The sequence below is a fragment of the Kalmanozyma brasiliensis genome (assembly GCF_000497045.1).
Source record: "Kalmanozyma brasiliensis GHG001 unplaced genomic scaffold PSEUBRA_SCAF6, whole genome shotgun sequence".
In the NCBI taxonomy this organism is placed as follows: domain Eukaryota; kingdom Fungi; phylum Basidiomycota; class Ustilaginomycetes; order Ustilaginales; genus Kalmanozyma; species Kalmanozyma brasiliensis.
In genome coordinates, this window is record NW_015961989.1 from 723,103 (window position 1) to 750,575 (window position 27,473).

The 27,473-nt window shown below is 57.4% G+C and overlaps 11 protein-coding genes and 2 non-coding genes across 13 annotated transcripts; 7 read left to right on the top strand and 6 right to left on the bottom strand.

Moving 5' to 3' along the window:
• Positions 1-1,960: 1,960 nt before the first annotated feature.
• On the top strand, positions 1,961-2,956 carry PSEUBRA_005638 (Phosphoesterase domain protein; the record flags this gene model as incomplete). The annotated part of the gene is made up of 1 exon (XM_016439056.1): positions 1,961-2,956. The coding sequence occupies one exon, from the start codon at positions 1,961-1,963 to the stop codon at positions 2,954-2,956; it is 996 nt and encodes a 331-aa protein (XP_016290350.1).
• Positions 2,957-3,707: 751 nt separating this feature from the next.
• Positions 3,708-7,592, bottom strand: PSEUBRA_005639 (Protein kinase domain protein; the record flags this gene model as incomplete). The annotated part of the gene is made up of 1 exon (XM_016439069.2): positions 3,708-7,592. One exon carries the CDS (start codon positions 7,590-7,592, stop codon positions 3,708-3,710), a length of 3,885 nt encoding a protein of 1,294 aa, XP_016290351.2.
• A 333-nt stretch (positions 7,593-7,925) lies between these two features.
• On the top strand, positions 7,926-8,030 carry PSEUBRA_006528. The gene is made up of 2 exons: positions 7,926-7,961; positions 7,996-8,030. It is a non-coding gene; the product is annotated as a tRNA-Gly (tRNA).
• Positions 8,031-8,239: 209 nt separating this feature from the next.
• PSEUBRA_005640 (RNA recognition motif domain protein) lies at positions 8,240-10,395 on the top strand (the record flags this gene model as incomplete). Its single annotated transcript, XM_016439054.1, has 5 exons — positions 8,240-8,249; positions 8,332-8,637; positions 8,944-9,004; positions 9,112-9,205; positions 9,292-10,395. The coding sequence occupies 5 exons, from the start codon at positions 8,240-8,242 to the stop codon at positions 10,393-10,395; spliced, it is 1,575 nt and encodes a 524-aa protein (XP_016290352.1).
• A 1,045-nt stretch (positions 10,396-11,440) lies between these two features.
• On the top strand, positions 11,441-12,296 carry PSEUBRA_005641 (HAD-like domain protein; the record flags this gene model as incomplete). Its single annotated transcript, XM_016439050.1, has 2 exons — positions 11,441-11,512; positions 11,595-12,296. The coding sequence occupies 2 exons, from the start codon at positions 11,441-11,443 to the stop codon at positions 12,294-12,296; spliced, it is 774 nt and encodes a 257-aa protein (XP_016290353.1).
• Positions 12,297-12,559: 263 nt separating this feature from the next.
• On the bottom strand, positions 12,560-14,521 carry PSEUBRA_005642 (Auxin efflux carrier; the record flags this gene model as incomplete). Its single annotated transcript, XM_016439062.1, has 1 exon — positions 12,560-14,521. One exon carries the CDS (start codon positions 14,519-14,521, stop codon positions 12,560-12,562), a length of 1,962 nt encoding a protein of 653 aa, XP_016290354.1.
• Positions 14,522-15,292: 771 nt separating this feature from the next.
• On the bottom strand, positions 15,293-15,396 carry PSEUBRA_006529. The gene is made up of 2 exons: positions 15,361-15,396; positions 15,293-15,327 (listed from the first exon to the last, which is right to left on the bottom strand). It is a non-coding gene; the product is annotated as a tRNA-Gly (tRNA).
• A 415-nt stretch (positions 15,397-15,811) lies between these two features.
• Positions 15,812-16,432, top strand: PSEUBRA_005643 (Manganese/iron superoxide dismutase, C-terminal; the record flags this gene model as incomplete). The annotated part of the gene is made up of 1 exon (XM_016439052.1): positions 15,812-16,432. One exon carries the CDS (start codon positions 15,812-15,814, stop codon positions 16,430-16,432), a length of 621 nt encoding a protein of 206 aa, XP_016290355.1.
• An 88-nt stretch (positions 16,433-16,520) lies between these two features.
• PSEUBRA_005644 (uncharacterized protein) lies at positions 16,521-17,917 on the bottom strand (the record flags this gene model as incomplete). The annotated part of the gene is made up of 2 exons (XM_016439070.1): positions 16,521-16,646; positions 16,739-17,917. 2 exons carry the CDS (start codon positions 17,915-17,917, stop codon positions 16,521-16,523), a joined length of 1,305 nt encoding a protein of 434 aa, XP_016290356.1.
• Positions 17,918-18,463: 546 nt separating this feature from the next.
• PSEUBRA_005645 (Membrane protein,Tapt1/CMV receptor) lies at positions 18,464-21,169 on the top strand (the record flags this gene model as incomplete). The annotated part of the gene is made up of 1 exon (XM_059465580.1): positions 18,464-21,169. One exon carries the CDS (start codon positions 18,464-18,466, stop codon positions 21,167-21,169), a length of 2,706 nt encoding a protein of 901 aa, XP_059320401.1.
• A 115-nt stretch (positions 21,170-21,284) lies between these two features.
• PSEUBRA_005646 (TatD family) lies at positions 21,285-22,406 on the bottom strand (the record flags this gene model as incomplete). The annotated part of the gene is made up of 1 exon (XM_016439068.1): positions 21,285-22,406. One exon carries the CDS (start codon positions 22,404-22,406, stop codon positions 21,285-21,287), a length of 1,122 nt encoding a protein of 373 aa, XP_016290358.1.
• Positions 22,407-22,853: 447 nt separating this feature from the next.
• PSEUBRA_005647 (G-patch domain protein) lies at positions 22,854-24,104 on the bottom strand (the record flags this gene model as incomplete). The annotated part of the gene is made up of 1 exon (XM_059465581.1): positions 22,854-24,104. One exon carries the CDS (start codon positions 24,102-24,104, stop codon positions 22,854-22,856), a length of 1,251 nt encoding a protein of 416 aa, XP_059321661.1.
• Positions 24,105-25,647: 1,543 nt separating this feature from the next.
• On the top strand, positions 25,648-27,387 carry PSEUBRA_005648 (Amino acid permease/ SLC12A domain protein; the record flags this gene model as incomplete). Its single annotated transcript, XM_016439046.1, has 1 exon — positions 25,648-27,387. The coding sequence occupies one exon, from the start codon at positions 25,648-25,650 to the stop codon at positions 27,385-27,387; it is 1,740 nt and encodes a 579-aa protein (XP_016290359.1).
• Between the last annotated feature and the right edge of the window lie 86 nt (positions 27,388-27,473).

Here is a 27,473-nt window from a genome sequence, read left to right on the forward strand (position 1 = left end):
TTGCTTTTGGAGGTGACTTCGATATGATGTTGGCCCTCTACTTGCTTTTGAGCACCACTTTTTTCTTTCCTCTTTACAGTAGAATTTTTTGTGCGACCTGGAAAATCCGATTTGCGGGATCTGCAACACGCGTGGATGGGCGTAGCCAGATTTTGGAATTTTGGCAGCCCAGCACAGCCGGTCGACACACCACTACCAACGACGCAGCTCTGAGGCCGCTGTAACAGCATGGCTGGTTCTTTTTCAACACGCAATAGCATCGTTACATGCCTGTAGCTCACTGATCATGTTCATGCTCACCGACGCCGATGTGGTCCTGCCAGAAGATCAAACAGGATGTCTTCCCGAAGAAGGCAGCACGGCTTTTGGATAGACGCGAGCGAGGCGGTCTGACTTCAGATGCAGGCTCTGCTGTTGGTCAACGGGAGCTCGGGCCTCCTCGTCTGGCAAGCATGGCGCGCTCTGCTCAACTCATTTCGAAAAGCTCAACACGCGTCTCGCTGTTGCGTGTGTGTCTTTTCCTTCGTTGATCTGGCCGTCTGAAAATTTTCGAAATTGCCGTATTCAAGGTGAGTCGTTGCCGTATTAAAATCTGGAGCAAGGGCGTATATGATCACTACTAGACCTGATAAGAACTCTGGACTGCTCGATTTCAAATTTGAAGCTTTGGATCGCAGCTGAGCAGTTTCCAACCTGCCGTCGCGCCTTGTGTTTTTGCATGGACCTCAGCTCAACTGCCAGCCGTTCGAGGTCGGGTGTGATTGTCTCGCGCTGGCTGATTGCACACGCTGCAAAGCGAAAAACGATCAAGCCAGTCAGTCACTCAAGTCAGCTCAGCCAGTCAAAGGGGGCCCAGCTGAGCAGCAAACCAACATCGGAACTGCTCAGCAAGCGCTCCTCGCCGTCGCATCCGAGCCTATCGCCGTGGCTGCAATTCTACATCTCTCAACACCATCATCTCCGTCCATCTCGCTGGTGTCTGCTCACGTTTCAACAGCAGCCCGACACCACGATTTAGCACCAGCACTGCCTCGTTCTCGTTTCCTTCTCTCAACTCGACGTGATCCGACCCTTCGCTTCATCACACAGTTTCGTCTGGGTCTGCCCGCCCACCTTACTCCGCCCTTCTCATCCTCCTCAAGCGTCAGCAAAGGCTTCTCGACTGCTTCTCATCTTGTTGCTCTGCAGCAGATTCGAATCGATCTCGCATCAGCGCAATAACAAGTGCTGACATCGGACGCATCCCCACCCACTGCGTCGACGATACATTTGGCAGCGATCTTGGAATCAGCACGACTTCGACTCAGCTCAAATCAGCGCCTTACTTCCGGCACTGAATACGTCTCTTCTGCAGTGCTTCTCTTGCCTCTGTAGCGAGATCACGCTCGGTGTTCTCGATTCTTCCAGTCGCAAAGCAGCTTAACGCTTCCCGAAGCTTCCTACACCTTTCTTTGTCCGTAAGTAGTCCACACCAACAACTTTTCCGCAGATCCATCAGCAGCGAACCGCCACGTGCATCAGGACCAGGGAAGCAGCAGGGGTCGGCACGGAGGTCTTTCGCGGCGATGCACGCGTCTTAGGCAGCGAACGTAGGACCGTAGGGACCTGGACACCACTTCTCGATCTGACGGCTCTCCAGCGAGCCGCTAAGGCAACATCAATCGATGCTCTTTTGTGCCAGTCGCGCAAAGCTTTATGCCGAGCTGGAACGGCGGATCGACAATGCTGCTCGGCGTCGCCTTTCTCGCAGGATCGCATCACGTCTGCGCAGCTCTCGAATGTCCATAGGATCAGTCCAGCTGACTCTGCTCTCTGCCCTCCCCACTCCTTCCGTTCCACACATCCTGCTTTTTCGACCACCCCTATTTCGACTGCATCTCTGTATGCACTCGGCTTTCGATCGACCTCGATCCTTCTCACCCTCATATTGCACACCGCAGGCCGCTTCACACATAGCACAATGGCCGACAACACAACGCCAGAGGTCGATCTCGACAACGTCATCGACCGTCTCCTAGAGGTGCGCGGCTCGCGACCAGGCAAGCCCGTCCATCTCGAAGAGTACGAGATCAAGTACCTCTGCTTGAAGGCGAGGGACATCTTCATTAACCAGCCCATCCTTCTTGAGCTCGAGGCACCCATCAAGATCTGCGGTGATATCCACGGTCAATACTACGATCTGTTGCGATTGTTCGAGTACGGTGGTTTCCCTCCCGAGGCGAATTACCTCTTCCTTGGTGACTACGTCGACCGTGGAAAGCAGTCGCTCGAGACCATTTGCCTCCTCCTCGCATACAAGATCAAGTACCCCGAAAACTTCTTCATCCTCCGTGGCAACCACGAGTGCGCCAGCATCAACCGAATTTACGGCTTCTACGACGAGTGCAAGCGTCGATTCAACATCAAGCTTTGGAAGACGTTCACCGACTGCTTCAACTGCCTTCCCATCGCTGCCATCATCGACGAGAAGATCTTCACCATGCACGGCGGCCTTTCGCCCGACCTGCAGAGCATGGAGCAGATTCGACGTGTGATGCGACCCACCGACGTACCAGACACCGGCTTGCTCTGCGACTTGCTCTGGTCGGATCCTGACAAGGACATCTCTGGATGGTCGGAAAACGACCGAGGTGTCTCGTTCACATTCGGTCCCGACGTGGTCTCCCGTTTCCTGCAAAAACACGACATGGATCTCATCTGCCGAGCGCATCAAGTCGTGGAAGACGGCTACGAGTTCTTTGCCAAGCGACAACTCGTCACATTGTTCTCGGCGCCGAATTACTGTGGAGAGTTCGACAACGCAGGTGCCATGATGAGCGTCGACGAGACGCTGCTCTGCTCGTTCCAGATCCTCAAGCCAGCGGAGAAGAAGCAAAAATACGCATACGGTGGAATCAACATGGGCCGTCCCGTGACGCCCCCTAGGAAGCAAAAGAAGAAGTCGGATGGCAAGTAAGCGGGCGCGCGCTCGGGGACGAGGGTTGAGGGCGGGCTGAGAGGGCGAGAGCGAACGGCGCCGGTGCTGGTGAAGGCGAGCAAGCTTTTGGCGGTAGACCTTACAGCGCGCGGGCGGCAACACCACACGAGGCATGGCTAGCACACCAGCAAGCACATTTAGGAAGGGCACGTTCGGCAAAGCTTGAGGATCCACCGTATCATACACTCGCCTGCCATAACCGATTTGGCGACACTACGCGCTCTGTTGGCAGCCGCACCTGCTTCAGGCTCCCCTCAAGTATCTCGGGATCGAAGCTTAAGCGTCTCGACGATGTTGGCCTTCCACCACCGTTCACCGCTTTCACGGCTGTACCAATGCCATCACAGTCGCTGTCGCATTGTCCATCCTCGTCTGTCCACCATACGCCGCCATAATCGCCTACGATCCTCCCTGTATCCGCTCTCCACCTCTCTACCCTCGCTTTCCCCCTCTCACGGTCTTTGATTCTCTTTCCTTTCTTTTCTCTCCCTCTTGTTACTGTTCAATTTACTTTTGTTGCGATGCAAATTCGAATCATGACCTCTCCAATGTCGTGTTCACTGGAATCCTCCTTGTCAAGCAGTGTGTGCTTTGCCCGTCGTGAAGCCCGTCTTCTGAAACAGGGATATCGTCGTCGCAGCCAACAGACGAATGAAGCCAGAGAGGATAAACATGTGCATTGCGTTGCGTGAACTCGAAGTTTGTGAGCGATCCATCCTTGCGAGCTGGTCTACTTAGCGCCGTTCCTATCCCGGACCATCCCAGCGGCCTGATTAGCGACCTTCGGCCCTAGCCCTTGGCCCAACCCAGCCTTGTCCTCTGTGCTACCGTTGCCGATGCGGCCCCAGCCGGGTGCGTTAGACTCGACGTTCTGCTGCCAGCGCGAGATGAGCGATGAGACGCCTTTGAACCGCTCATCGTCTCCCCCGGCGCCATTGCGGGGTGCATCCTCCTGTTCATCTTCGCGTCCGTGGAGGCGGGTAGTAGAGGCAGCGGGGAGGGCAGAGTTTTTGACAATAGCCCCCTTGGATGCTGCTGCAGACTGCGCTGCTTCCCGCTCCCACGGCTTCAAACCGCCAGCACCTGAGGTAGACACGCTGTAACCCCTAAGGTGCGAGCCCTTTGCTGGACGGATAGGCGTCGGTCTCTTCGGCTGAATCACCGCCGGTTCGGAAGCTTGGGCAGCGGGAGAGGCGTACTGCTGCGAGCGCTGCGCAACGATGCTCGACGGACGCATGGCAGTCGGTGCATGACGTTCTGGCTCCGTTTCAGACGCAGGGGTGATCGAGAATGAACCGAACTTGTCCTTGACCGACTCGACGGGCGACGGGATGGATGCGGGCGACGTAGCTGCATCCACGAGGTCCTTTCGCTGCGAAGGTTGCGCCTGTGACTGGGAGGGGTTCCACCGCGAGGCGACGCTCGAAGAGGACGGCTTGTTGGCGGGAAGGACAGGAGCGTACGCGACAGCGGGAGGCGAGGTCTTGCGCTCCTCTGCGCTGGTGCCGTTCGATCGACCAGTCTGGAGATCGGGCTTTGGCAAAGCACTCATCTCCTTCTCGTCCTCCTCATCGTCATCGTCCCACGCGGGCGCTTTGACCTTGACCACTGAGGGCAGCGTCGGGCTTTGCTCGTCCACCTCCTCTTCCTTCGTAGGAGCCTCGTCAGCCGGTCCACGCAGCAGCGCCTCGAGCTGATCCTGCGCCTGTCGCGCCGCCTCATCCAGCTGCTCTGCTGCTGTAACGTCCGTGATCGGCGAAACGAGTTCCGCTGCGGGCGACTTGAGCGACCCGCCAAGCCCGCCACTGCCGATGCTTGTGATGGAGGAGGAGGACATGAGACGTTCAGCGGCGGTAGGCGAGTCGACCGCGTCGACCAGCCAGGAGGGAGCTTTGACCCGACCGGCGGTGATGCGCGGTCGTTCGGGCTTGCTCGTCTTGCTGTCGGTGCTCTGCTCCTGTGACTCTGGCTGCGATGGAGCGGACGACGCGGAAGCACGGCTTTGGAAGGAGGAGAGCCGATCGGCGCCCAGACGCGGCGGAAGATTGGGTCGCTGCGCAACCGCTTCCTCCGGTCCAGCCTCGCCTTCGTCTGACGAAGGCTCGTCCACGTCGATCTCCTCCCCGGCGTCGAGCTGCTTTTTCGCGTTGCTCGGAGCTTGTGGCTTGGTCGCGTAGATCTTTGTTTCTGTCTCCTTGTCTTGCGCGCGGGCCGCAGGCTTGGTGTCGTCCTCATCTGACACGTCGCCAGTGAGCCAGTCTTTCGAGGGTTGTGCCTTGCTATCCGACGGCGCGCTTGGAGGCTTAGAGTCCTTGCTCTGGCCGATCTGATCATGCGCAATGATGGAAGGTTGCCAGCGCTTGGACACACTGCCTGCACGAGGTTTGCTGTCCGCGGTAGAGAAGCCAGAGATGGTGGCAGACTTGTGGAGCGGTGCTCGGCCCGAACCGACTCGTTGCGGCTCGAACGGTCGCTCGAAGCGCCCAGCCATGGCGCCGACGCTGGCGCGGTTGGCGAGGCCAGGCACGTTGACGGCATTGCGGGTGCCGGACGGCGCGGATGTAGGAGCACTCGAATCGGACGAGCTCGACACAGGCGCGGTGATGGACGCTGGAGTGGCGTACTTGGCATCGAGATCCTCCAGGCTGGGGAATCGGTCGGTGAGCTCGTCGCGCGGTGTTCCGCTCTTTTGTTCCGCCGCTGGCGCAGGTGCGTCTCTTGAGGTCGTGGCTGGAGGGGGAGGTGTAGAGATAGGGCTTGGAGCGACGTTGAACCCGGGCAGAGCGGGGCTGTGCCGAAGCGGCGAGAGGGCAGGTGAAGGGCCGTTGGAGGAAGCACGGAGGAGGTTCTTGTCCAGAGGTCGGTCTGTAGTCTCGCCACTCGCTGCAGGCGAGAGAGAGGAGGGCGACGGTCGCTTTGGCAGCACGGGCGGGCTTTCCGTGGATCGCTTCGAGACGACAGGCGAGCTCTCGGCGTTGCTGTCGCTCGAAACCGGCGCAAAAGAGTCGCCGAATCCTTCGATCAGAGGTCCCGTCTTGACGGACAAAGCTGGCTTCTCAGGCACGCTCCACAGAGGCGCGGGTTTGGTCGAGGTCTCTGCTTTCGATGGTGCAGGGGAGCTGGCCTTGGGGACCTCTTCTTCGAATCTCCTCACGGGCGAGTCCACACTGCTAGCTGCTGGCTTGTTAGGCCTGCCCCTTCGCATAGGCGTGATGCTCTGCGCCTGCAGCTCGAGCTCGCGTGCTTCGGCCTTTTCGAGCTCCTTCTTGGAAGGTCCCATGGATATGAGGTTGGCATCGATGCCGCCGACAGGCTTCGACCTGCCGGGCAAAGACGGTGGCGCATCGGAAGCGGACGGCACCTTGGCTCCACGGAACACCGTGGGTAGAGGCGTGGCGATCTTTCCGCTGGCAGCTGCGTTTGCATAGTGAAGTGCGGCCTGTGGAGGGCGTGTGCCGAGGATCTGATGAACGTGGATGATGACCTGATCGATGGTGGGGCGATCGGTGCTCTGCTCCTTGAGCATCGAGTGAATGAGCTGTTTGAGACGATCGGAATAGACGGGCTGTGGCGGGATGCGATACTGCACGTTGAGGATAGCCAATGGTCCGCCGCCGTTCTCTTCGAATGGAGTGGTGTAGTAACAGAGCTTGTAGAGAAACACACCGAGAGCCCAAATGTCGGCCTTTTCGTCAATGACACGGCGCTGGTAAACGTCGACCATCTCAGGAGCCCGGTACTGCAAAGTGGTGTGCTTGTTGAGATCGGCTTCGACGCGCTTGACTTCGTCCATGCTCCTTGCGGGCTTGCGTGAGAGAACAGGCGCAGCGGACCCAAAATCGCACAGCTTGAAGGTGGCTTTGAGGTTGGACGAGGTGGAGCGCGAGCCAGGAATGGTGCCAGGATCGGTGGAGGGAGCCATGAGGATGTTTTCGACTTTGAGATCACGATGCATGAGCGGCGGGTCGAGATGATGCATGACGGCGACACCTGCGCAGACGTCGCCAAAGATCTTGAGCACCTCTTCTTCTCGTAGTCGATCGCGCAAACGAGCATTCATGAGGCTGATGATACCGCCTCCCGAGCAGTACTCCATGAGGATAAAGATCTCGTACCCGCCACCTTGTAACGCTGTCGCAGAGGCCTCGATGAAGTGGACAATGTTGGCTTGGTTGCGGAGCAATTTGTGCACCTCGACCTCCCTTCTGACGTCTGCAAGTGCAGCCTTGTCGGGAACAGCCATGCGTTTGAGGACATGGACGGTCTCACCGCGCTCTGCAGTAGCGCTGTTGGCCATAGATGCACCGACGGTGCCTGTGACGGAGGAAGGCATGGGAATGGGCTGGGAGGTGGTGACGAGATAGACGTGGGCGAAACCCCCCTCGGAGAGGTAGCGCTTTACAGTGACGGTGATGTTGCCGACCATGACTTTGGTGCCTGGTGCGAGGGTGCCTTTGTAGGGCTGCTGGTAGGCACCACCACCGCCCATCTGTATCTGTGGCATAGATTGCTGTTGCTGCGGCTGTTGCGCATATCCGGCGTGTGGTGGTGCTGCACTCCGCTGGCCAGCATGTGGATGCATCTGGGCTTGGTAAGCCTGGCCATATTGCGACATGATCTAGCCGCTGCGGCGTTGTGAGCCCCAGCCGATGCGCTACTGTTTGCGTATCGATGATGACAGCAAGATTGGTGTTGTGTCGACCAATCCCAGAAGCAGATCAATGGTGTGGAAGGTGGTGCAGGTGTTGGAGGAGGACCATGCCAAGCTCGGCAAGGTCGGCAAATTCGAGGTGGCTCGTGTGTTGAATGTCACACATCTGTCTCACCTGTCACTTCACCGTCCAGAGGGGCTGTGCGTGTGGGAGGCTTCTCGAGCTGCATCTCGTCTAGCACCCTTACTTGGGCTGTAACATTTATATACGCTACTGAGCTCCAGCTGATCACGTGAGCATTGATAGTGTAGGGGTATCATGAGTCGTTGCCAAACTCATCGTCTTGACCGAGACGTGACTACCGATTCGACTCGACCGGGGTTCGAGTCCCCGTCAATGCATTCTTTTTGCTTATTTCTTCTAAACTTGCTTGGCTGTCGCGGATCCGAGTTGCTCAGACCCGTTTTGACCTTCAGGGTCGTCCAAGGTGCTGCATGCAGGCTTCATTCTTCCTCTTTCTCTCTCTCTCTTCTTACACATCTGACCCCATCTCGCTCGCCACCGACAGTCCTTACAGCACAGCTCGTAACAACCGCACAGTCCCTACACCATGTCGGAAGGTAAGCTCTAGCCCAGCAAGACGTCCAGGTACCCTGGCCACGAACGATTGCTGACCCCGAGCGTCTCATTTGTGCTCTGCAGTCGACCGCAACGAAGACAACTCGCACTACGTCGACAGCTACGACCGCGACCACGATCGCGACGCCATGACGCAGGATCGAGCTCGTTCTCGCTCGCCTGTCGCTGGCGCTGCTCCTTCTTCCGACCGACGCGACCGTGATCGATCGGATCGCTCCGACCGTCCTCGCAACTTTCACGATCGTGCCGTGGCATCGCAACACGCCGCCACCGAAGCTTCAAGAAAGAGTCAGAAGGACTGCAGGGTCTACGTTGGGAACCTCAGCTACGGTGTCAAGTGGAACACGCTCAAGGACTTTATGAGGGAGGGTGCGTAGTCAGACATGGTTTCCGACATGCTTATTTTGAACATCTCTGTGCGGCTCAGGCAGCGAGCTTGGGTTCAGTGCTGGGCGAGGAGAGACATACTTCGGCATCGCCCAGTGACGACATCCAGCACGACAGCTGGCCGACGAGAGCAGAGTGTAGAGTCCGGATGGATTGCTGATGGGAAGGTTTTGCGCTTTTGACTTGGTCGGGATATTGTGGGCTTTACAACAAACATTGAATCGACTTGCACGTCGCATTCGTACTCTCAACCGGCCACTTTCATCTCTCGACATCCGATATTTACAGCTGGCAATGTCGTCTTCTCGGAAGTGCTCACTCTTCCCAACGGAAGCTCCAAGGGCTGCGGGTAAGTCTCGACGCGACTGACGAACCTTCGCACATGGACGGGAACTCGACTAACACTGTCGCCTGCGTACGTGTCATCGTGGACTCCTACGGCTCGATCAACCACAGCATCGTCGAGTACAGCTCTCCCGAAGAGGCACAGAGGGCTATCAGCTCGATGACCAACAAGCAGCTCGAAGGCCGTCAAGTGTTTGTCCGAGAGGTATGTTCAGGCTTCCACCGTGATCTTCACACCGTCACGATCACATCTGACGTCCGGGTGCCTTCCTTACCTTTTGACTTCAATAGGACCGCGAAGACGAAGTGAAATATGGCAGCACGCCTGGTGCGCCCCCTCGCGGTGGTGGCCGTGGTGGCTTTGGTGCAATGGGCGGTCGAGGAGGCTACGGCCCTCCCGGCCGCGGTGGCTTCTTCGGCGGCCCTCCTCCGCCCCCCTATGGCGGATTTGCCGGTGGCGCACCCACACAACTCTTCGTCACCAACCTGCCCTACGATGTCAGCTGGCAAGATCTCAAGGACCTCTTCCGATCGGCGGGCAATGTCAGTCGCGCCGACGTCAACATGGGACCCGACGGCCGCTCCAAGGGAACCGGTATTGTTGCATTCGCCAACTCGAACGACGCATCTAACGCCATCGCCATGTACCACGGGTACGACTTCCGCGGGCGCATGCTCGAGGTGAGGCTGGACAAGTTCGCCGGTGCTCCCCCCATGGACCCCTACGGTCGAGGCGGCTACGGACCCCCTCCTCGTGGTGGACGTGGTGGCTTCGGTGGTGGATTCGGTGGTCGCGGTGGGTTTGGTGGCCGAGGTGGCTACGGCGGTGGATATGGTGACCCGTACGGTGGTGGCTATGGAGGTGACCCCTACGGTGGTGGCTACGGTGGTGGATACGGTGGAGGCTACGGCGACCGACCCGCACCCGCAGCGTACGGCGGGCGACCCACGGGACCTGCAGCAGCCTCTCGCCCCGCCGCACCACCGGCCCCGCCCTCGCAACAGATCTTTGTCAGGAACCTGCCTTGGTCGACGTCGAACGAGGACCTGGTGGAGCTGTTCCAGACCACAGGCAAGGTAGACGAGGCCGAAATCGTGTTTGAAGGCGGCAGGAGCAAGGGCGTCGGTATCGTGCAGTTCGCGACCGTCGAAGATGCCGAGACGGCCATTGCCAAGTTCAACAACTACGTCTACGGTGGTAGGCCGCTGGACATTGAGTTCAACCGCCGCTGGAACAACTTCCGCCAGGGCGGTGGTGGCGGTGGAGGCAGTGGAGGAAGCGTCAACGGTGGCAACGACGGCGATGTGGCAATTGCCGAGGCTTCGACGCAGGACTACCAGGACAACGGTGATGCTGGCGATGCGCCAGTCCCCATGCAGGGTGAGACAGCGTGAATGGATCTGCTGCTCTAGAATAATCGGAAGCATCATCTCTCTCACCGTTCAACCGCGTTGGACAAGGCCACATAATGCCATGGGCCTCTGCACCCTGCTGCGCAGCCGTCCTTATAATCATATGTCCAGATTTCGATCCCATCGTCAGTCCGATAAACTGCGAGCATCAGTGACAGACTCAAGTGACGGCAGGCTCGAGAAGAAACGTAACATTTTCCTGTGGTTGTGAGATCGACAGGAGAGAGACGCTGGCAAAATTCGCGGTTTGAGAAAGCGTCGAGGCGGGAAATGCAGCATGACGTTGGAATCGTTCGCTCCTGCAGCGCCGCTCGAATCGGACCGCTTTTGTTGCAAACCACAGTCTTGGACTCGGATCAGGATCAGAGGGGTCTTCGGCTCAGGCATTGCACCCTGTCTGCCAGCCAGAAGGAATGGCCACGTTTTGGTTTCGAACCGAGTGCCCCTTGACAGGGCACACGCCTGCTCACTGTGTTGCGAGTTGCACAAAGCGCTAAGATGAAGCCGATGTAGCTGATCAGTGCTATCAAAACATTTAATCGATGGATCGACGCTCCGAAGCACACTCGCCCTGATGCACCGAAGTGTATGCTGAACAGATTCGACGGACCGACACGCATCGCATCAAGTGCAAGTTGATCACAGGCCCAAGCTGCTTGGATCGGGTATCGATATCGCTGCGGCAGAGTGGGTGCAGCGAGCAGCATCGGAGGCAGAGGATGCGCACATCCTGCATCGACACGCTTTGCAAACAAACACAGAGGAAAAGTGCGTTCAAAGCAAAAAATTCCAGGGTGCACGCTCCATGCGTCTCTTGTTCTTCTCGCCGATCCACACAGGCCAACTTCCACTTTGGCGAAAAACTGACAGCTGCTTGACCCTGCTCCAGCTGAAATCACAGATCGACACAAGCAACAGATGGGTCGTCCAGCATCGCAGGATTCTATATAGGCCTTTCAACGCATCCAACCTTCCGTTCCTACCAACATCATCCTCGTATCACCCTCCGAAACGTAGAATAGCCACCATGTCGCACCTCAAGTACGCCGATGCCAAATATGTCTTCCTTACCGACTTTGACGGTACCATCACCCTCCTCGTAAGTTGTTCATCCATGCTCTGTCTGCCATCATTGAGCTGTTGCTGACTTTCTTTTGCTCATCTTCATTGCGCGCGTGCAGGACTCGAACGACCACATGGTTGACACTGTCGGCATGGGCTACACCGAGCGAAGAAAGATCAACGTCGAGATTGTCGAGGAGCGCGTCAGCTACCGCGAGGGTTTCAAGCAGATGATCGAGTCGGTCCACCGTCCTTTCAAGGAGATGGAGGAGCTCGTCCGACGCGACGTCACCCTCGACCCTGGTTTCAAGGAGTTCTACGCCTTTGCCAAGGCCAACAACATCCCCGTCATCATTGTCTCGTCCGGCATGACGCCCATCATCCGCAGCATCCTCTCCAACCTCATCGGTGAGAAGGACGCCAACGAGATCGACGTCATCTCGAACGAAGTCAACTTCACCGACCCCGAGAAGGAGGGCAAGACGTGGGAGCTGATCTACCGTCACCCCGACAACCACTTTGGTCACGACAAGTCGCTCTCCATCGCCCCTTACCGTGAGCTCAAGAACCGCCCCACGCTCTTCTTCGCCGGCGACGGCATCTCGGACATGTCGGCCGCCCGCCACGCCGACGTCCTCTTCGTCAAGGACAAGCAGGACAACGACCTGGCCACCTACTGCAAGACCAACAACATCCCCTACCACCTCTTCCGCGACTGGACCATCCCCAAGAAGATGCTCGAGCAGATCATCGCCGGCGACCTCAAGATCGAGGATGTCAGCGGAAAGAGCTCCGACAACGGCGACTTTTCCAAGGCATAGACGCCATCCCATCGGGATTGCTCATGCGTAGGACCGCCTCGTTGAAAGAGTAGACGCCTCGCATAACCGCACATACGGCTCTTGTAATCTTATTCTTATTCACCCTTGCTTGAAAAGCCAAAGCATAGATTGGACCGCGTCGACCTGCTTGATTGGTATCGCACACGGGAGAAGCACACTCTTCACGCGGACGACACATTCCGGTTTCTGAAAGCGAATGCGATTGCAAGGAACGACTCGACCCATGCAGTGGAACCTCGTCTCTAGCCCTTGTTCTTATCGTTCTCTGTAATAACCAACGCAGTCAGCACGAGCAGAATCGTCGTCGGCGCAGCCAAGAACGTATACGCAGCAAAGATCGTCTTGGAGATCAACCTTTCGAAGCTCGGGTTGCCCTGCGCCGACTGGCTGGTGATCTGCGCCAGCGTCAGTGCCGGTGGGGAGCCAATGATGAGGCATGCGCAGGCGACGAATACAGGGTCGTCCATGACGTTGCTCGCCGTGGCCATGGCGTACCACGCTACGAAGGGGAGCAGGATGAGCGGCGTGAGGATCATGCGCGACGAGATGGCGACGGCGATGGTGCGTCGCTCCATGGTCGTCGCCGAGGCCTGCTTGGTGAGCGCGTTCTGGTGACGACCCGCCGAGTTGCGGCTGTTGAGGTCGGCGTTGCGCGCGGCTTCGTCGTTGGACGCAGAGGTGGTGGGGACGGTGTAAGATGAGGGCTCGTCGGTGTAACGTGCACCTCCTTCTTCGATGTCCGACCCGCCGTTGGAGGACGAACCGCTGTTCCAGGGATTCCAAGAGCCGAGACCTTTGCGCTTGTAGTCCTTCTGTTGCACCAGCGTCGACTCGCCGGAAACAGTGTTGGATTCGAGAGACTGTCTGCGCCAGGGATCGTCGCTCTCGCTGCCGCTGCCTGCTCCGTTGACAGGCTTGCTCGTCGAGTCAGGTGCAGTAGGCTGAGGGCCGGTCGCCGACGTCGATCCGTCGCCTGCAGGTGCGCTCGGAGGGACCGCCTTGGGGATGTCACCCTGAGCCTTTTGCAGCGCAGAAGCGTCGGCAACAAAGTAGGCGCCGAGGACCACCATAGTCAGCGGGATACTGCAGGCACCTGCCGTCTCGAGCGCACCTACGACCGGCTCGAGCGAATCGATAAACTTTTGCAGAGGAGGAATGACGGCCACGACCAGCGAGATGACGGCCGCGTACAGCGGTGCGGTCATGAATCCAGCAACGGCAGAGAGCGGACGAAGGATGAGGTTGTGAAACCACTTGTACGTCGTTGTCGTAAACACCTTCCAGCAGGAGCGGTTCTCGCGGCTGTTGCTGGCACCGGGCAAGGTGATCTGGCCCTCCTCCTCGTACGGCTCCAAAGGCTCGTCTTCGACATCCGAGTCCCGATCGTCTTCGCCTGGCACTGCCCTATGCTGTCTAGCTCTTGCTTCGGGCGAGTTGGGAAAGCTACGAGCCCATGCTGGGGGACCGGTGCGTTTGCGCTCGGGTCGGCGTCGCTCGCCGGTGGGTCTGCGAAGGGTGATCTGCGGACGCTGGTGGTGGTTGTCGGTCTCGCTGGTAGATGAGGCCGGGCTGGGGTGCTCGGGTGCATCTGTGGGGTCGTCTGATACGTTTTCCTCGACGCTGCTGAGGAGCTTGGCGCCGACACTCCATCGAAGGAACATGCCGAGAGTGCTGAAGAGGACGAGGTAGGTCAGTGCTCGACCGAGCATGCCGTCGACCGTGTCTTCTGGCTCTCCCTCCTCGTCCCAATGCAGTTGCGGGACAGTGACGACGAGCGACTGCATGAGCGCAACAGGAAGCGAGTTGGAATTGGGCGAGATGGCGCAAGCGATGGCAAAGTTACGCTGCGCCGGGGAGAGCCTTGCCGTCCAAGACAGGACGAGGGCACTGAGCGTGGAGATGACCGTAACGATGACGAAGCCGAGCGGTACAATGATGAGCTCTGCCAATCGAGCTGGATTGAGCGTGAACGCCACCTTGGAGAAGAGCAGCGCTGGCGTGAAGAACGAGACGTTGAGCTTGTTGATCTTTGTCTGTGTTCGTTTATCGATGATGCCTCTTCTAGCGAGGATGAAGCCGACCGAGGAGAGGATGACGACCTCTAGAATGGAGGAAGCGGTGACCTTGACGAGGCTGAGGATGGGGGCGCCGCTCTGACCATGTTCGATGTATTGCGCCGTAGGCAGCAGAAGCGAGTGCCTCATGTTGGGGAGCGTCTAGGCACTGCCGCGATCGGCACGCTCTGTAAGGTGGATCGGATCTCTGCGATGGATGGTTAGCAGGGGTATATGAGCGAGCAGGGGAGGACTCGCCAGGTTGCTTGCCGGATTGATGCTGGTGGTATACAGTCAACAAGTGATAGCGGTGCGTGGATGTCAGCGTGTCAACCTGTGCGACAAGGGAGGATGATAAGGAGGCTTGCGGCGGCGGTGTCATGCTCGGCTGAGCTTCGTTGCTGCATGTCTCACAGAATTGTCTTCGGTTTTGGAATTTGGCAGCTCAGGCTGAAATCGCTCGCTCCGTCATGTGGCATGGCCCCGCTCACTCTCGGCACTCTGACTCTGTTCGCATTCCATCAGCAGACCTGTCAGAAGGCGGACCATAACGAGCCGACATCGGAGACTCGAGCTGGCCAAACCTGATGGGTTGGCGCCAAGACAAAAATCGAAAGCATGAGCCTTGCTAAGCTTCTCGACGAGTCGATACTGGAAGACCCTTGGCGAAGCTTAGACAGAAGAGCGCAACGATGACGAGTGAGAGCCTAAGTTACTCCACAGCGTGCGTGTGCCAAATCAAGATTTCCAAGAGACAACTTCGCACGTCCCCTCTTTCGATCCGCATCAATTGCTATCCACTCCTCTTCCCGATCATAGGCTCTGACAATCGCTTCCACCAGTGGTAGTGGGGCAAAGAGATACTAGTCGTATCGCGACTTCTGTCTCGTCGAAAAGATGGAAAAGATAAAGAAAAAAGAATGCATTGACGGGGACTCGAACCCCGGTCGAGTCGAATCGGTAGTCACGCCTTATGCAGGCGATGAGTTTGGCAACGACTCATGATACCCCTACACTATCAATGCTTGTATGTAGGTACGGTCAACTTATGCATACATGTATGTGATGTTGATTCCTCGGTAGACAAGACAAGTCGAGCACGGACCACAAGTTGCTATTCGCTGATCGAGCAGTGGCGAATCAACCAGAAATCCCAAGCTCGCAGCGCGGAAATGCCGGGGCAGCCAGCCAGCCGGTGAGGATATCACGCGAAGAAATCCAAGCAAAAAAGGTGAGTTGCTTGCCACGCCAAATCACGCACTCACTCATTCACCCGCTCAGTCCATCACTGAGCGCGGAGATAGAGTCAGCCAGTGGTGCGCAGCCTGGCTCGTTCGCAATGTCACTCAAAATATATACCGAACAGAAGTCCCGCTTTCTTGACTACCATCAACCACCACCACACCGCTCCCCCGCATCCTCCATCTCAAATCATCCACCATGTCCGAGCACACTCTCCCCAAGCTGCCTTACGGCTACAATGAGCTCGAGCCCGCCATCTCCGAGGAGATCATGACCATCCACCACACCAAGCACCACCAGCTCTACGTCAACAACCTCAACAACGCCATCAAGGCCTACAACTCGGCCATCTCCTCCAACGACGTTCGCAAGCAGATCGAGCTCCAGAGCGCCATCAAGTTCAACGGCGGTGGTCACATCAACCACTCGCTCTTCTGGAAGAACCTCGCCCCATCCAGCCAGGGCGGCGGTCAGCTCCAGGACGGCCCCTTCAAGCAGGCCGTCGAGCGTGACTTTGGCTCGCTCGACAACCTCAAGTCCACCTTCAACGCTACCATTGCCACCATCCAGGGCTCCGGCTGGGGCTGGCTCGGTTTCAACCCCAAGAACTCGAAGCTCGAGGTGGTCACCACCAAGGACCAGGACCCCCTCATCTCGCACCACCCCATCATTGGTGTCGACGCCTGGGAGCACGCCTTTTACCTCCAGTACAAGAACGTCAAGGCCGACTACTTCAAGAACATTTGGTCGGTCATCAACTTCAAGGAGGCCGAGGAGCGCTTCAAGGCGGCTCAGACCGACGCCAAGGCTCACGTCTAAGCTCGTCATCTCAACCTTGTAGCAAAATATCGAAGTCGAAGCAAGCATGTGAAATGAAAATCAATCATCGATTGCTCCATCTTTCGCGTTACACTTCTGGCGCCGGTTCGACATCGCGCACTTTGCGGCATACGAAGAACTCGGGCAAGTAATTGTACTGCAGCATGCCGTTGAGCATCCCTGTGTAGGGCGTCGGCGAAAGCTCGCGACGATCCTGCGGCAAAAGAGCGAGAGAGAAACAACAGGAGGCAGGTAAGTATCAATCGAGCAAATGAGCCGGTTCGACCGGGAAGCGTTGCAACCTACCTCGAGTTCAAAGCCCATCCTTGGCAATAGCTGCACCAGCTCGTCCAGCGTAAGCTCGATGCTCATGCTATCGCCCGAGCTTCCTCGAGAGCTGCCCGAGTTCTCAAAGTGCCACAGCAACGGCCCCGCATTGATCCAGTGACCGCCAATGGGCAGCAAATGATTCAGCGTCTCGAGATAGCGGAGCACGTTCTTAGCCGTGTCGATAAAGAAGCACGTCGCCACCACATGCCATGCTCGCTTCTCGTCTGCTTTCGAGTATACTTCGCAAAACTCGCCGGCTACCATGCTGAACTCGCTCGTCTGCGGTAAGGAAGATGGTAAGACGTCGGGAATGTGAACCGGTCGCAGCATATCGTCGGCCATCCTCCAGTTGCTGGAAGAGTGGACAAACGGATAGATGACGTGCTCATTTACCCTGCTCGACTTGTTGAGGATGTAGTGAGATGCCAGCAGCATGTAGAAGCTGAACTCGTTGCCTTGACACGAGTAGCCTTGGGCTGCGTATTCGAACGCCAGTCGACCAAGGCCAGCGCCGGGTACGAGGATGCGGACATGTCCTCGTTCTTGAAAGGTGATCTTGCCATATCGCTCCGCAACAGCTTCTAGCAGAGGCTCGTACACCGCAGATCGCTCCGGCTCACCTTCGCGGCTCCAGTCTCGAACGAATTGCTTGAGTGTGCTTTGGATCTTGTCGATTTCGTGACCCGAAATCTTTCTCCGCTTGCGACCGCCTTTGAGACTGGAGCCATTGACGTCCTTGCCGCTGCTACTGCTGTTGCTGCTGCTCTGATTGCCATGGTTCGCCTCCGGACTAGCCTCGGGCTCTTCGCCAAATGCGTCTGGGCCGAGGAAACCGCGCGACTCGTCTGCTATCAAGGACAGAAGGTCGGCGTTGCGGCGGATTCGGTCATCGATTTCTTCCAGTCTCGACTTGAAGCCTCGCGTTGGCGCTGCTTGCGATGATCCACTCGGCAGCTCCGGTAATGAAAGCGGCTGTCCCACCTCTGCGAGGAGCTGTTGATGCGCTCTCGGCAGGGAGAAATAGGATCTTCTTCGTGCATCGTTGGCCGATAAGCAGTATGGCAGGTAATCGTCAAAGGCCTTGAGCACATTGGCAAAGTGCAGCCGTTCGAGGCGCTGATCTTCGTCGTCCTGAGACTGCGCCTCGCCCTCCATGCTGGCCAGCTGTTGATGTTGCGGAGCGCTGAGGAGCGATAAGGGCTTGACGCAAGCAGTGTTGAAGTGTTGAGAAGGTCTCGAGATAACGAACAGCTGGCTCGACAGGGTCCGATTCCCGCAAAAGGAAGCCCAAAATGAAATTGGCCGAACTCCACAAAAAGCTGTCACGCTTTCCACGTCAAGGGTCCTCCTCGCTTTGTACCATCATCCCCGAAGCACGCGGCAATCACCACACATGACTTAACCTGCATGAAGGCTGACCACGCCAACGGCGACTCGCCGTCGCTCATCGATCATTCCGAGGAAGCGTCGCGTCACGTCAGCTCGAACGGCAATACCCACGAATCTAGCCCGACTCGAAACGTTCAAATCAGCCAGGAAACGTTGCGCCGAGCTTCCTCATCACAAGATGGAAGCCCCATTCTCAGCGCACCGCACAAGCTTGCAGGTCTTAATGTGCTCGTAGAAGATACGCACTTCGACCCAGATGGTGCAAATGGCTCAACACAACGTGATGGAAGCCTGTCTCCGTCAGAATCAACCATGGACGCACCTTCACCCTCATACTCTCGGGAGTCCACAGTCGAGCCTGGAGATTTCATCCGACCGAAAGCACGTAAAGCGACACCAGCAGAAGAAGACGAGGATGTGTGGGAGGATGAAGAGGACAGCATCCTCATGGATGAGCATGGCAACATCATCTATGAAGGACCCGCCTACGAGGATTCAGCTTCCGAGTTTTCGGATGGAGCAGACGCTCAAGACCTCGAACAGCATCGACGCTCGTATCGAGAAGCTACGCAGCAGTATCGCAAAAGCCGTAGAGCTCTTCTTCTGTCTGGCCTGTCGTCATATGCTTCTTCGCCCTCCTCGGAAGAGCTTGGGAGCATCTCTCCGACAGAGTTCGGTAACGCATCCGCCAGTCCATCCGCCTCCGTCTACGAATCGCAGAGGCAAACACCCGAGCACGAATCCTACTATCAGCCACACCTGGCCGAGTCGGTGGACAACGCTGATACCGGTGGGAGGACAAACGATCTGCGATACGACTATGACTCAGGTCCCGAGACCAAGAAGCCTGTCGGCGCTGCCCAAGATGCTGCGCGCGAGGCGTATGCAGTCAAGCAGGAGCCCACGACACCGACGCTGAATGACGAGTCCTCTCGTGCACAAAGACATGTAGGTTCGGCCGTCAATCCGACGAACGGCAGGACGTCGGCATCTGCAGACAACGGAACAACGTCTGAAAGACGAGCTCGACCGTCGTCCGCTCCAAGAACCTTGTCTTCGCCGCTCAGCCCCACCAAATTCTTGACGCCCGAACAGGATGGCATCCGGCAGCGACGCTCACTGAGGGACCTGAAGCCATCCACATCCGCTGCAGACGAAGAGACGTACGAGTACGCCGACGCTTATATGACTCCGCGTCTCAGCCTCACAACGCTCCACGAGGAAGCGAAGCCCAACGGGTCGTCAATACCACAGACTCCTTTGCCAGCGAGCGAAAAACTAGCGAACAGGGACTACAGTCCAATAAGCCCCGGGGCTACCATTGCTCCGACCCGTCAGGAAAACCATCCGTTCAGCTTGTGGGACTACCTCAAAGAAGAGGTCCTCGCCACCGACTTTGATGCGACCCAGGAGATGAAGTGGGAAAGGGTCACCAACTTCATCTCGATCCCGTTCTGGATGGAAAAGATCATCCTCTTCGGTTTCGTCGTCTGCCTTGACTCGTTCCTCTACACCTTCACCATCTTGCCGCTTCGCTTCTGCGTGGCCATGTGGACGTGGCTCGGCAACAGTGCCAGGTGGATTCTCGGCAGCGAAAAGCGGTATCTGCATTCGTCGCACAAGTGCGACATCCTCAAAATGCTCCTCATCGTGCTCAGCTGCGTGATCCTCTCGCGCATCACCGACGCGAGTAAGATGTATCACTCGGTCCGCGGGCAGGACGTGGTCAAGCTCTCCGTCATCTTCAACGTGCTCGAGATTGCAGATCGTCTCTGCTGCAGTTTCGGGCAAGACCTGCTCGACTCGCTCTTTTCTCGCAGCACGCTCGCTCGACGCAAGAATGGCAAACAGCCCTATCTACGACCGATTGGCTTCTTCTGCCTCAGCCTGTGCTACGTTCTCGCACACACGCTCGTGCTCTTTTACCAGCTGGTGACGCTCAACGTCGCCATCAACAGCTACGACAACGCGTTGCTGACGTTGCTGCTCTCGAACCAGTTCGTCGAGATCAAGTCGAGCGTTTTCAAAAAGTTCGAGAAAGAAAACGTCTTCCAAATGACGTGCGCCGATATCGTCGAGCGCTTCCAGCTCACCCTCATGCTGTCGGCGATCGGCCTTCGCAACCTTATCGAGCTATCGGGTGGATCGCTCGAGCCTACATCGAGTCCGCTCCCCGCGAGCTTCACTGTGTTTCCAAGTCTCAGCTTGCTCGAGACGGTCCTGACGCCTGTCTGCATCGTGCTCGCGAGCGAGTGCATCGTCGACTGGCTCAAGCACGCCTTTATCACCAAATTCAACCACATCCGTCCCGCGGTCTACGGTCGCTTCATGGACGTGCTCTGCCGGGATCTGGTGGTAGGAGGGCCGTCCACGAAAGAGAACAGCCGCAAGCATACCTTCGTCGATCAGAGCCCCATCATTAGTCGTCGTCTCGGCTTTGCTGCGTTGCCGTTGGCGTGTTTGCTGGTGCGACTCATCTTGCAGATCATCGGCATGATCGGCGACACGAGTCACATTGACGAATGCATTGCCCCCATCAGCCCGCGCGAGACAGGATGGATCGGCGTCGTCGCGCGAAAGCTGGGGGCCAACGATATCGACAACGACCTGGTGCGCGCTATGGACCTGTTTGTGCGAGGCTCAGCGTGGGCGCTGACGCTTGTCATCGCTTGGGCCTTTCTCGTCGCTGTCAAGCTCTTGTTGGGCACCAACCTGGTCAGTTTCGCCTCGCACCGCTATGCCACGATGCACGAGCGCGAAAACGAAGAAAGCCTCAACGCGAGGGATCGAGCTCCCATCGGCACCAACAAGGACGAGAGGAGCTACGACAAGTCGCTCGGCCGTTTCATTGACAGGGCGGACGACGACGCGATCCAGATCAAGCTCGATGGGACACACGTCCTGCCGACGCCGAAAGAGAGAGACAAAGGGAAGGATGCAGGCCATCCGAAAGTCAAGAAGGAGAACTCGCTCATGGAGGTCAGTCGGTACAACATGGTGCGTTCGCGCATTTGGTAGCGCGGTGGTGGGTCTGCAATCCATTCGCATTTGCATTGTCTTCGTTCGGAGTGACCTTCGCGCTGATGTTTGTGTGTGGAAAGTGGCTCTTGAGCCTGTCGTCGCCTTTTTGAGGTCAACTACGATTGAGTTGCTCGTCGTCCTCATCCGACTCGTCCGATTCCGAGTCTGGGTCTCTTCCAGTGTAGAACGCTTCCCAATTGGCCCTCAGCTGCTTTGCCGCCGCCTCAGCGTCCAGCCCATGAAGCTGGGCGAAGTACCCATTCGCCTGCGCCAAGTACCCGGGAATGCCGCTGACCGTATGGTAGTCGCTCTCCACGAGCGCTCTACTTCGGTCTACGCTAGCGAGGCATTCGCGCGCGACGATCTGCTTGCGGTTGATCGTCGACGAAAAGCCGACATACACATTGGCGTGCTTCTTGGTGATCGACTTGACGACGTTGGTGTCGAGCGTGCATGAGTGGAGCGATATCCTCACCGCGCCAAATGCGGCGATATCCGTGTTGCGTAGGGACGAGAGAAGGTCGACGGTGAGGCCAGCCGCTTGAACTGAGTGGAGCGAGATGTTGCGCTTGTACTGGAGGGCTACGTCGATTTGGGCGCGGAGGACCGAGAGCTGGTGCGCCTGCGGTGTTTTGAGCTTGGTCAGCTTGGGTGTTGAGGTGTCGAGATCGGTGCGGTGCGGATCGTAGTTCCAGGCACGTCGAGGTATCCTGAATGCTCGGTCGATGCCGACTTCGCCTAGGAGGGCCGATGGGAAGCGATCAAAGTTCTCGCGAATCCCGGCAGAAACGCTCTCGAGCGATACGGGGTCAGGCAGCTGCTCCCATATCGCTGCGAGCTCCTCTTTTGCTGTATTTTTTTCGCCTGGTGCGGGCTCTGGGATGCCAAAAAGCTCGTGATAGTGTTGCTCCTTGCTTGGTGGCGGATCGGAGAGCGAGATCTGGTGTGCGAACCATGGATGCCACCCGAAGCACGGGATGACCTTGTCGGGATGTCGTGAAGCGAGCTCGGCGACCATGCCTTGGTCTCTCGCATTGGTGGACATGCACACTAGACGCCCGACAGGAGTGTCGCGGATGCGATTCGAGAGCTCGTCCAGGTTGGACGATGTGTAGGCAGACGGATCGTCGGTGGGATGGCAGTGCGAATCGACAAAGTAGGCTGCGAGCGTCGACGAGGGCTGCTGGATAGCGGCAGACTCGCTCGTGTCGCTGTGCGAGCCTCCAGCACACATCGTGCTTCTGTCCGTGTTTTGCTCGCCTCGTTATAGGATGGTGCTGATGGAGATGGGAGCAGGAAACCCGGATCATCCTCCCAAACATTTCACGCTTGGACCCTGACGTCCGTGCCCAGAAACGGCGTTCATGCCTCCACTTCGCCACGATGAGCTCTGAGCTGCATAGGCCTGCAGAAAAGCCTGGCGGATGATCTTGACCTCAGCTTTGTGCTCCCGTGCGTCAAGCGCAGGTCGGTGGACCTCAGGCAAGACCACAACTCACTCACAAGATCGAATCACGCAGGACGACCGAACTGAGTCTTCCAACAGCCGGCTTTCTTACACAGACTTGGGCGTTTCGCGCGTCTCGCAGACGCAGCAAGCGCCTCACTTTGGAAAAAGAATCGTGTTTGACGCTGCAATGTTCCCTGGGGTATACATGATGGCTGAGGACGATGTGCGGAGTCAACGACGATGCTCTCTATGACGCCTGTCATCTCTATCTCGGTCTCGATTGCGGTCACGGTCACGGTCACGATCGCGATCGCGATCAGACTTGCGGTCGTAATCTGGTCTGGACGATGTATGCGAGCGACTGTGGCTGTCCCGGTCATCTCTGCGACTGTCACGATGTCGATGTCGGTCGGGATCCTTGGTCCTCGCAGGACTGCGTGAGCGCTGTCGTTCTGAACCGCGCGACTGGCTGGTGTATCGGTCCTTTTCGTCCCTCTGAGGATAGTCACGAGATGAAGTTGCCTCTCTTGAACGATGTGCGGGTGACTCCGTTCTGCCGTTGGAAGATGATTCGCTCTCGCGTTTGGTGATGGGGACGTATTTGTAATCACGCCTGTCTTTGGGCCGATGGTTTCGCGAGGAGGAGGACGAAGACATCGGCGATCCGGCCGATGCGGATGGTCTCTCCTTCGCGCCAAGACCAAGCAGCGCAGCTCGCTTCTTCGGCTCAGCCGCCTGTTGCGGGCCCTTTCCGCCTTTTCCTGTGCCCATGCCTTCCTTCCATCCCATTCCGCGGAGGAGGGCCATGCCGAATTGGTCGACCGGGGTGGCCGCATAGTCATCGAGCGTAGGTGCTTCCGGCCTAGAGTCAACGTCGTGCTGAAGCAGCTCGCTTTCGGACTCTTGCTGCTGAATGATCAAAGGCTCTCCGTTGTAGCTACCGCCAACGCCCTCGCCGGCAAGTAGAGCCTTGAGCGCTTCCTGATCTGTCCCTTTCTCGTCTGACGTGGTAGCCGGAGCAGCCGGGGTCGAGGCCACGTCATCCCTGGCTTGGTTCAAGCTACCTGTTGGCGCGTCTTCTGATCGAGGTCTCGATTTCCGCACTTCCAGCCCAGCCTTTTGCGCTTCAGTGTTGATGGCATCCGTTCCCGCATCGCCATTGGCAGAGATTTTGGAAGCTGAGCCAGGTACAGCTGTGGAGTCTGCCCTACGCATGGACACGAGCGGACCGAGTGATTGGAGATTGGACGCCACGCCCAGACGTTGCTTACGATCTTGCCGCCAGTCGAGATTGGATGCTACCGGAATGATGCGGGGAGCAGCGGCCACGGGCGATGCTCTGCGCCCCTTGGCACCTTCGCGACCGAACGAGACGATTTCTTCGCGTCGACTCGAAGAAGCATGGTGTCCGGCGTCGTCGTCGTCCGAGTCGTCAAACGCCCGCGGCCTTGTATTCGGCCTTGATGAGCTCTTCTGTGGCATTGTCAGAATGCCAAAGGGGCTGACATGTGCCTGCTGCAGTGCGTGGAGGTGTAAGAGAGACGGTGCGCAGTCAAAGGGTTGGCAATCTGAACGCGAGCGACTCAGGGTCCTTGAAGAGGAGCTCGGCTTGTGATCTGAATTACGTAATCGAAACAATTCCCAGGAAGGGTCGACCTGTTCTGCTCAACGTGAGCGGCTCGGTCCGCGACTGCAATCACAATTGGATTGCAACTCGAGTCAGAATGGCCGGCATCACCGACCAGAGTTGTTCCTGAAGGTTCCGGTACGAATGGACTACCAGGCAAACAGATAGCGTGGTAGCGACCGATCCGTGCGAGGAGGTGGGTTGCCACATCAGAGAAGCTGGTGTGAAACCCCAAATTCGAGCTCGTGCATATCTGAACGTCGATCCTTTCCTTTGGAACGGAAAGCGAGACGGGCCGACTCGCGACCGTCGAGTTTGACAGCCAGAGAGAAGAATTGGGAAGACGCCACGGATCCACTTCGGCTGTCACGGTCGGCTTAGTCGCTTTCGGTGAATTTCAGGGAGAATTTTCTGGCCCTTGAGTCGAACCTGCGGCGCGGCATGGCATGTGATCCGCTCTGTTTCTTCCGTCGCTTCGAGAGCCTAAGCGATCCAGACTACATCATCACAATCAACCAAAAAAAAGGCTTGTCTTCGGGATCTCGCTTCCGAACGCACACAATGGAATGCGCTTATCTCTCTATCACAACGACCTCGTGTGGTGGCAAATGGCAGTCGAGCAAGTCTCGCATGTCAGTCTATAAGGCAAGGTGGTCCGCGAAGAAGGCGCCAAGTTGGACGGGCGGCTGAGTTGCAAGTCGAATTCACCCGAAAAAGTTTTGTCCACCGGCCCAAAACCGAAAAACCTACGCGAACGTCGAATACAGTAGCGAATTGGCGCTCGCTCCCTAACTCCTTTCGGCTTATTCTATTCGACCGTACACGACTTGATCACAAACTACGCCCACGCCTTGTGACCTTGTGTAGCGGATGAGATAAGTGATTGGTCGGCTGTCGCCTCGAATGGATCGGCTGCTCGGTCGTGCTTATCGTTATCCAATGAAGGGTCGATTTGAGTTCAGCTGCATGCATCTTCATCTCATTGTGGGAGGAAGCCTGCGTGTCGAATCAATCTAAAGCTCTTCCGAACTCGCTCCTAGTCATGCTGCATTTCAAGTGACGATGGTCCAGAGCCAAAGGTCCCTGCGTCTTCCCACCTCGGCACACCCTCGGCCCTTCTTTGCCATTGCCGCTCGAACCCCGCCACATGCCCATCGCATGCACTCTCGAGCCTCGTCGTGTGTGTGTGACCCGTTGAATCTGCTCCCGCTGCAGATCACAAACTTTTCTTCTTTGCCGCCCATTGGCTCCTCCCGCTTTCTGTTGACCACTTCACTTACATATACACCGTCATCCCTTCCACCTTCTCCCCTCTTGTCCGCCTCTTCGCCCCATCTCCATTTCCTACTCGCACTGGCCCGTTCAGCACGGCTCTTTCGTGGCCTGTAAAACTTCACCATGGCGTCCGCTGAAGGTCATGCCAGCACTCCGCTCTCTCCCGACCTGGAGAAAAGGTCCTACCCTCCCTCCGACTCCCTTGAGAAGGATTCTTCGAACGAAGATGCTGCCGCGCTCGCCCGCCTTGGTATGGACGAGCAATCCTCAGACGGTCACGTGCAACGCAACCTCAAACAGAGGCACTTGTCCATGATTGCTCTCGGCGGTACCATCGGGACTGGTCTCTTTGTCGGTCTCGGCGCCTCTCTTGCCAGCGCTGGTCCCGTCAGCACCCTCATCGCCTACATCATCATGGGCGGCGTCGTCTACTCGATGATGGTTGCTCTCGGTGAGGTCGGTACTCTCCTCGCTGTCCCCGGTGGCTTCACTCACCACGCCTCTCGCTTCCTCGACCCAAGTCTTGGCTTCGCTCTAGGCTGGAACTACTGGTACAGTTATGGTATCACCCTTCCCACCGAGATCTCGGCTTCTGCCATTCTCATTCAGTACTGGGACACCACACAGTCTATCAACCCTGCCGCCTGGATCTCGATCCTGATCGTGCTCGTTGTTGGTGTCAACTTCCTCGGGGTTAGGTACTACGGCGAAACCGAATTTTGGTTCTGTCTCATCAAGGTGCTCGCCGTCATTGTCCTCATCATCACATCGCTCGTCATCGACCTCGGCGGAGGTCCACGAGGCGACCGTCTGGGCTTCCGCTACTGGAAGGACCCCGGACCCATGGCACAGCTCTTTTGGAGCCCCGACCCCGTCACTGGAAAGCCCACGGGTGGCATCAGTGGCTCTTTCGGACGATTCCTCGCTTTCTGGAACATCTTCGTCCAATCTGCGTTTTCGTTCGCGGGAACCGAGATCATAGGAGTAGCAATCGGTGAGACCGAGAACCCCCGCAAGAACGTTCCCAAGGCGATCAAGCGTGTGTTCTGGCGAATCCTGCTCTTTTACGTCCTTGCCATCTTTATGGTAGGCCTAGTGGTGCCCTACAACGACCCTCGTCTTCTCGGCGGCGGAGACGATGCTAGCGCTTCTCCTTTCGTGTTGGCGATTTCCGACGCTGGCATCAAGGTAATGCCCAACATCATCAATGCCGTACTCTTGATCACAACATGGTCCGCGGCCAACTCGGACCTCTACGCCTCGTCAAGGACCATTTACGCGCTAGCGCTCGAGAACAAAGCGCCAGGGTTCCTCCGCAGATGCACCAAAAATGGCACACCCGTCTGGGCGATCTTCGTCACCTCCCTCTTTGCGCCGCTCGCCTACTTGTCTTGCGGAGCAGGCGGTGCTCAAAAGGCCTTCAGCTACCTTTACGCCGTCTCGGCAATCTCGATCATCATCTGTTGGATCGTGATCTTGGCAGTTTATGCCCGTTTCTACCACGGGCTCAAGTTCCACGGCATCTCCCGCAGCACCTTGCCGTATAGGGCACCCTTCCAGCCTTACCTGACCTACTTTGGCATGGTCTTCCTCACCCTCGTGCTGCTCTTTGCCGGCTTCACTGTCTTCCTCAAGGGTCAGTGGAGCACCAGCGGCTTTGTCACCACCTACATCTGCATTCCCGTCTTCTTCGCCTGCTGGATCGGATGGAAATTCTGGCACAAGACCAAATTCGTTAGCCTCTCGCAGATGGACTTCGACACGGGTCGCAGGCAGATCGACGACAACGAGGAGGCGGAAAGGATCAAGGAGTCGCAAAAGACACGATCAACACTTGAACGCGTGTGGGACTGGATGATGTGATGTTCTCGCATCCATGCCCAGCGTCTAAGCTCATTCGACGGCAGCCTCGTGCTCCGTCATCCTGCCTTCACGGCTCACCACAAGAC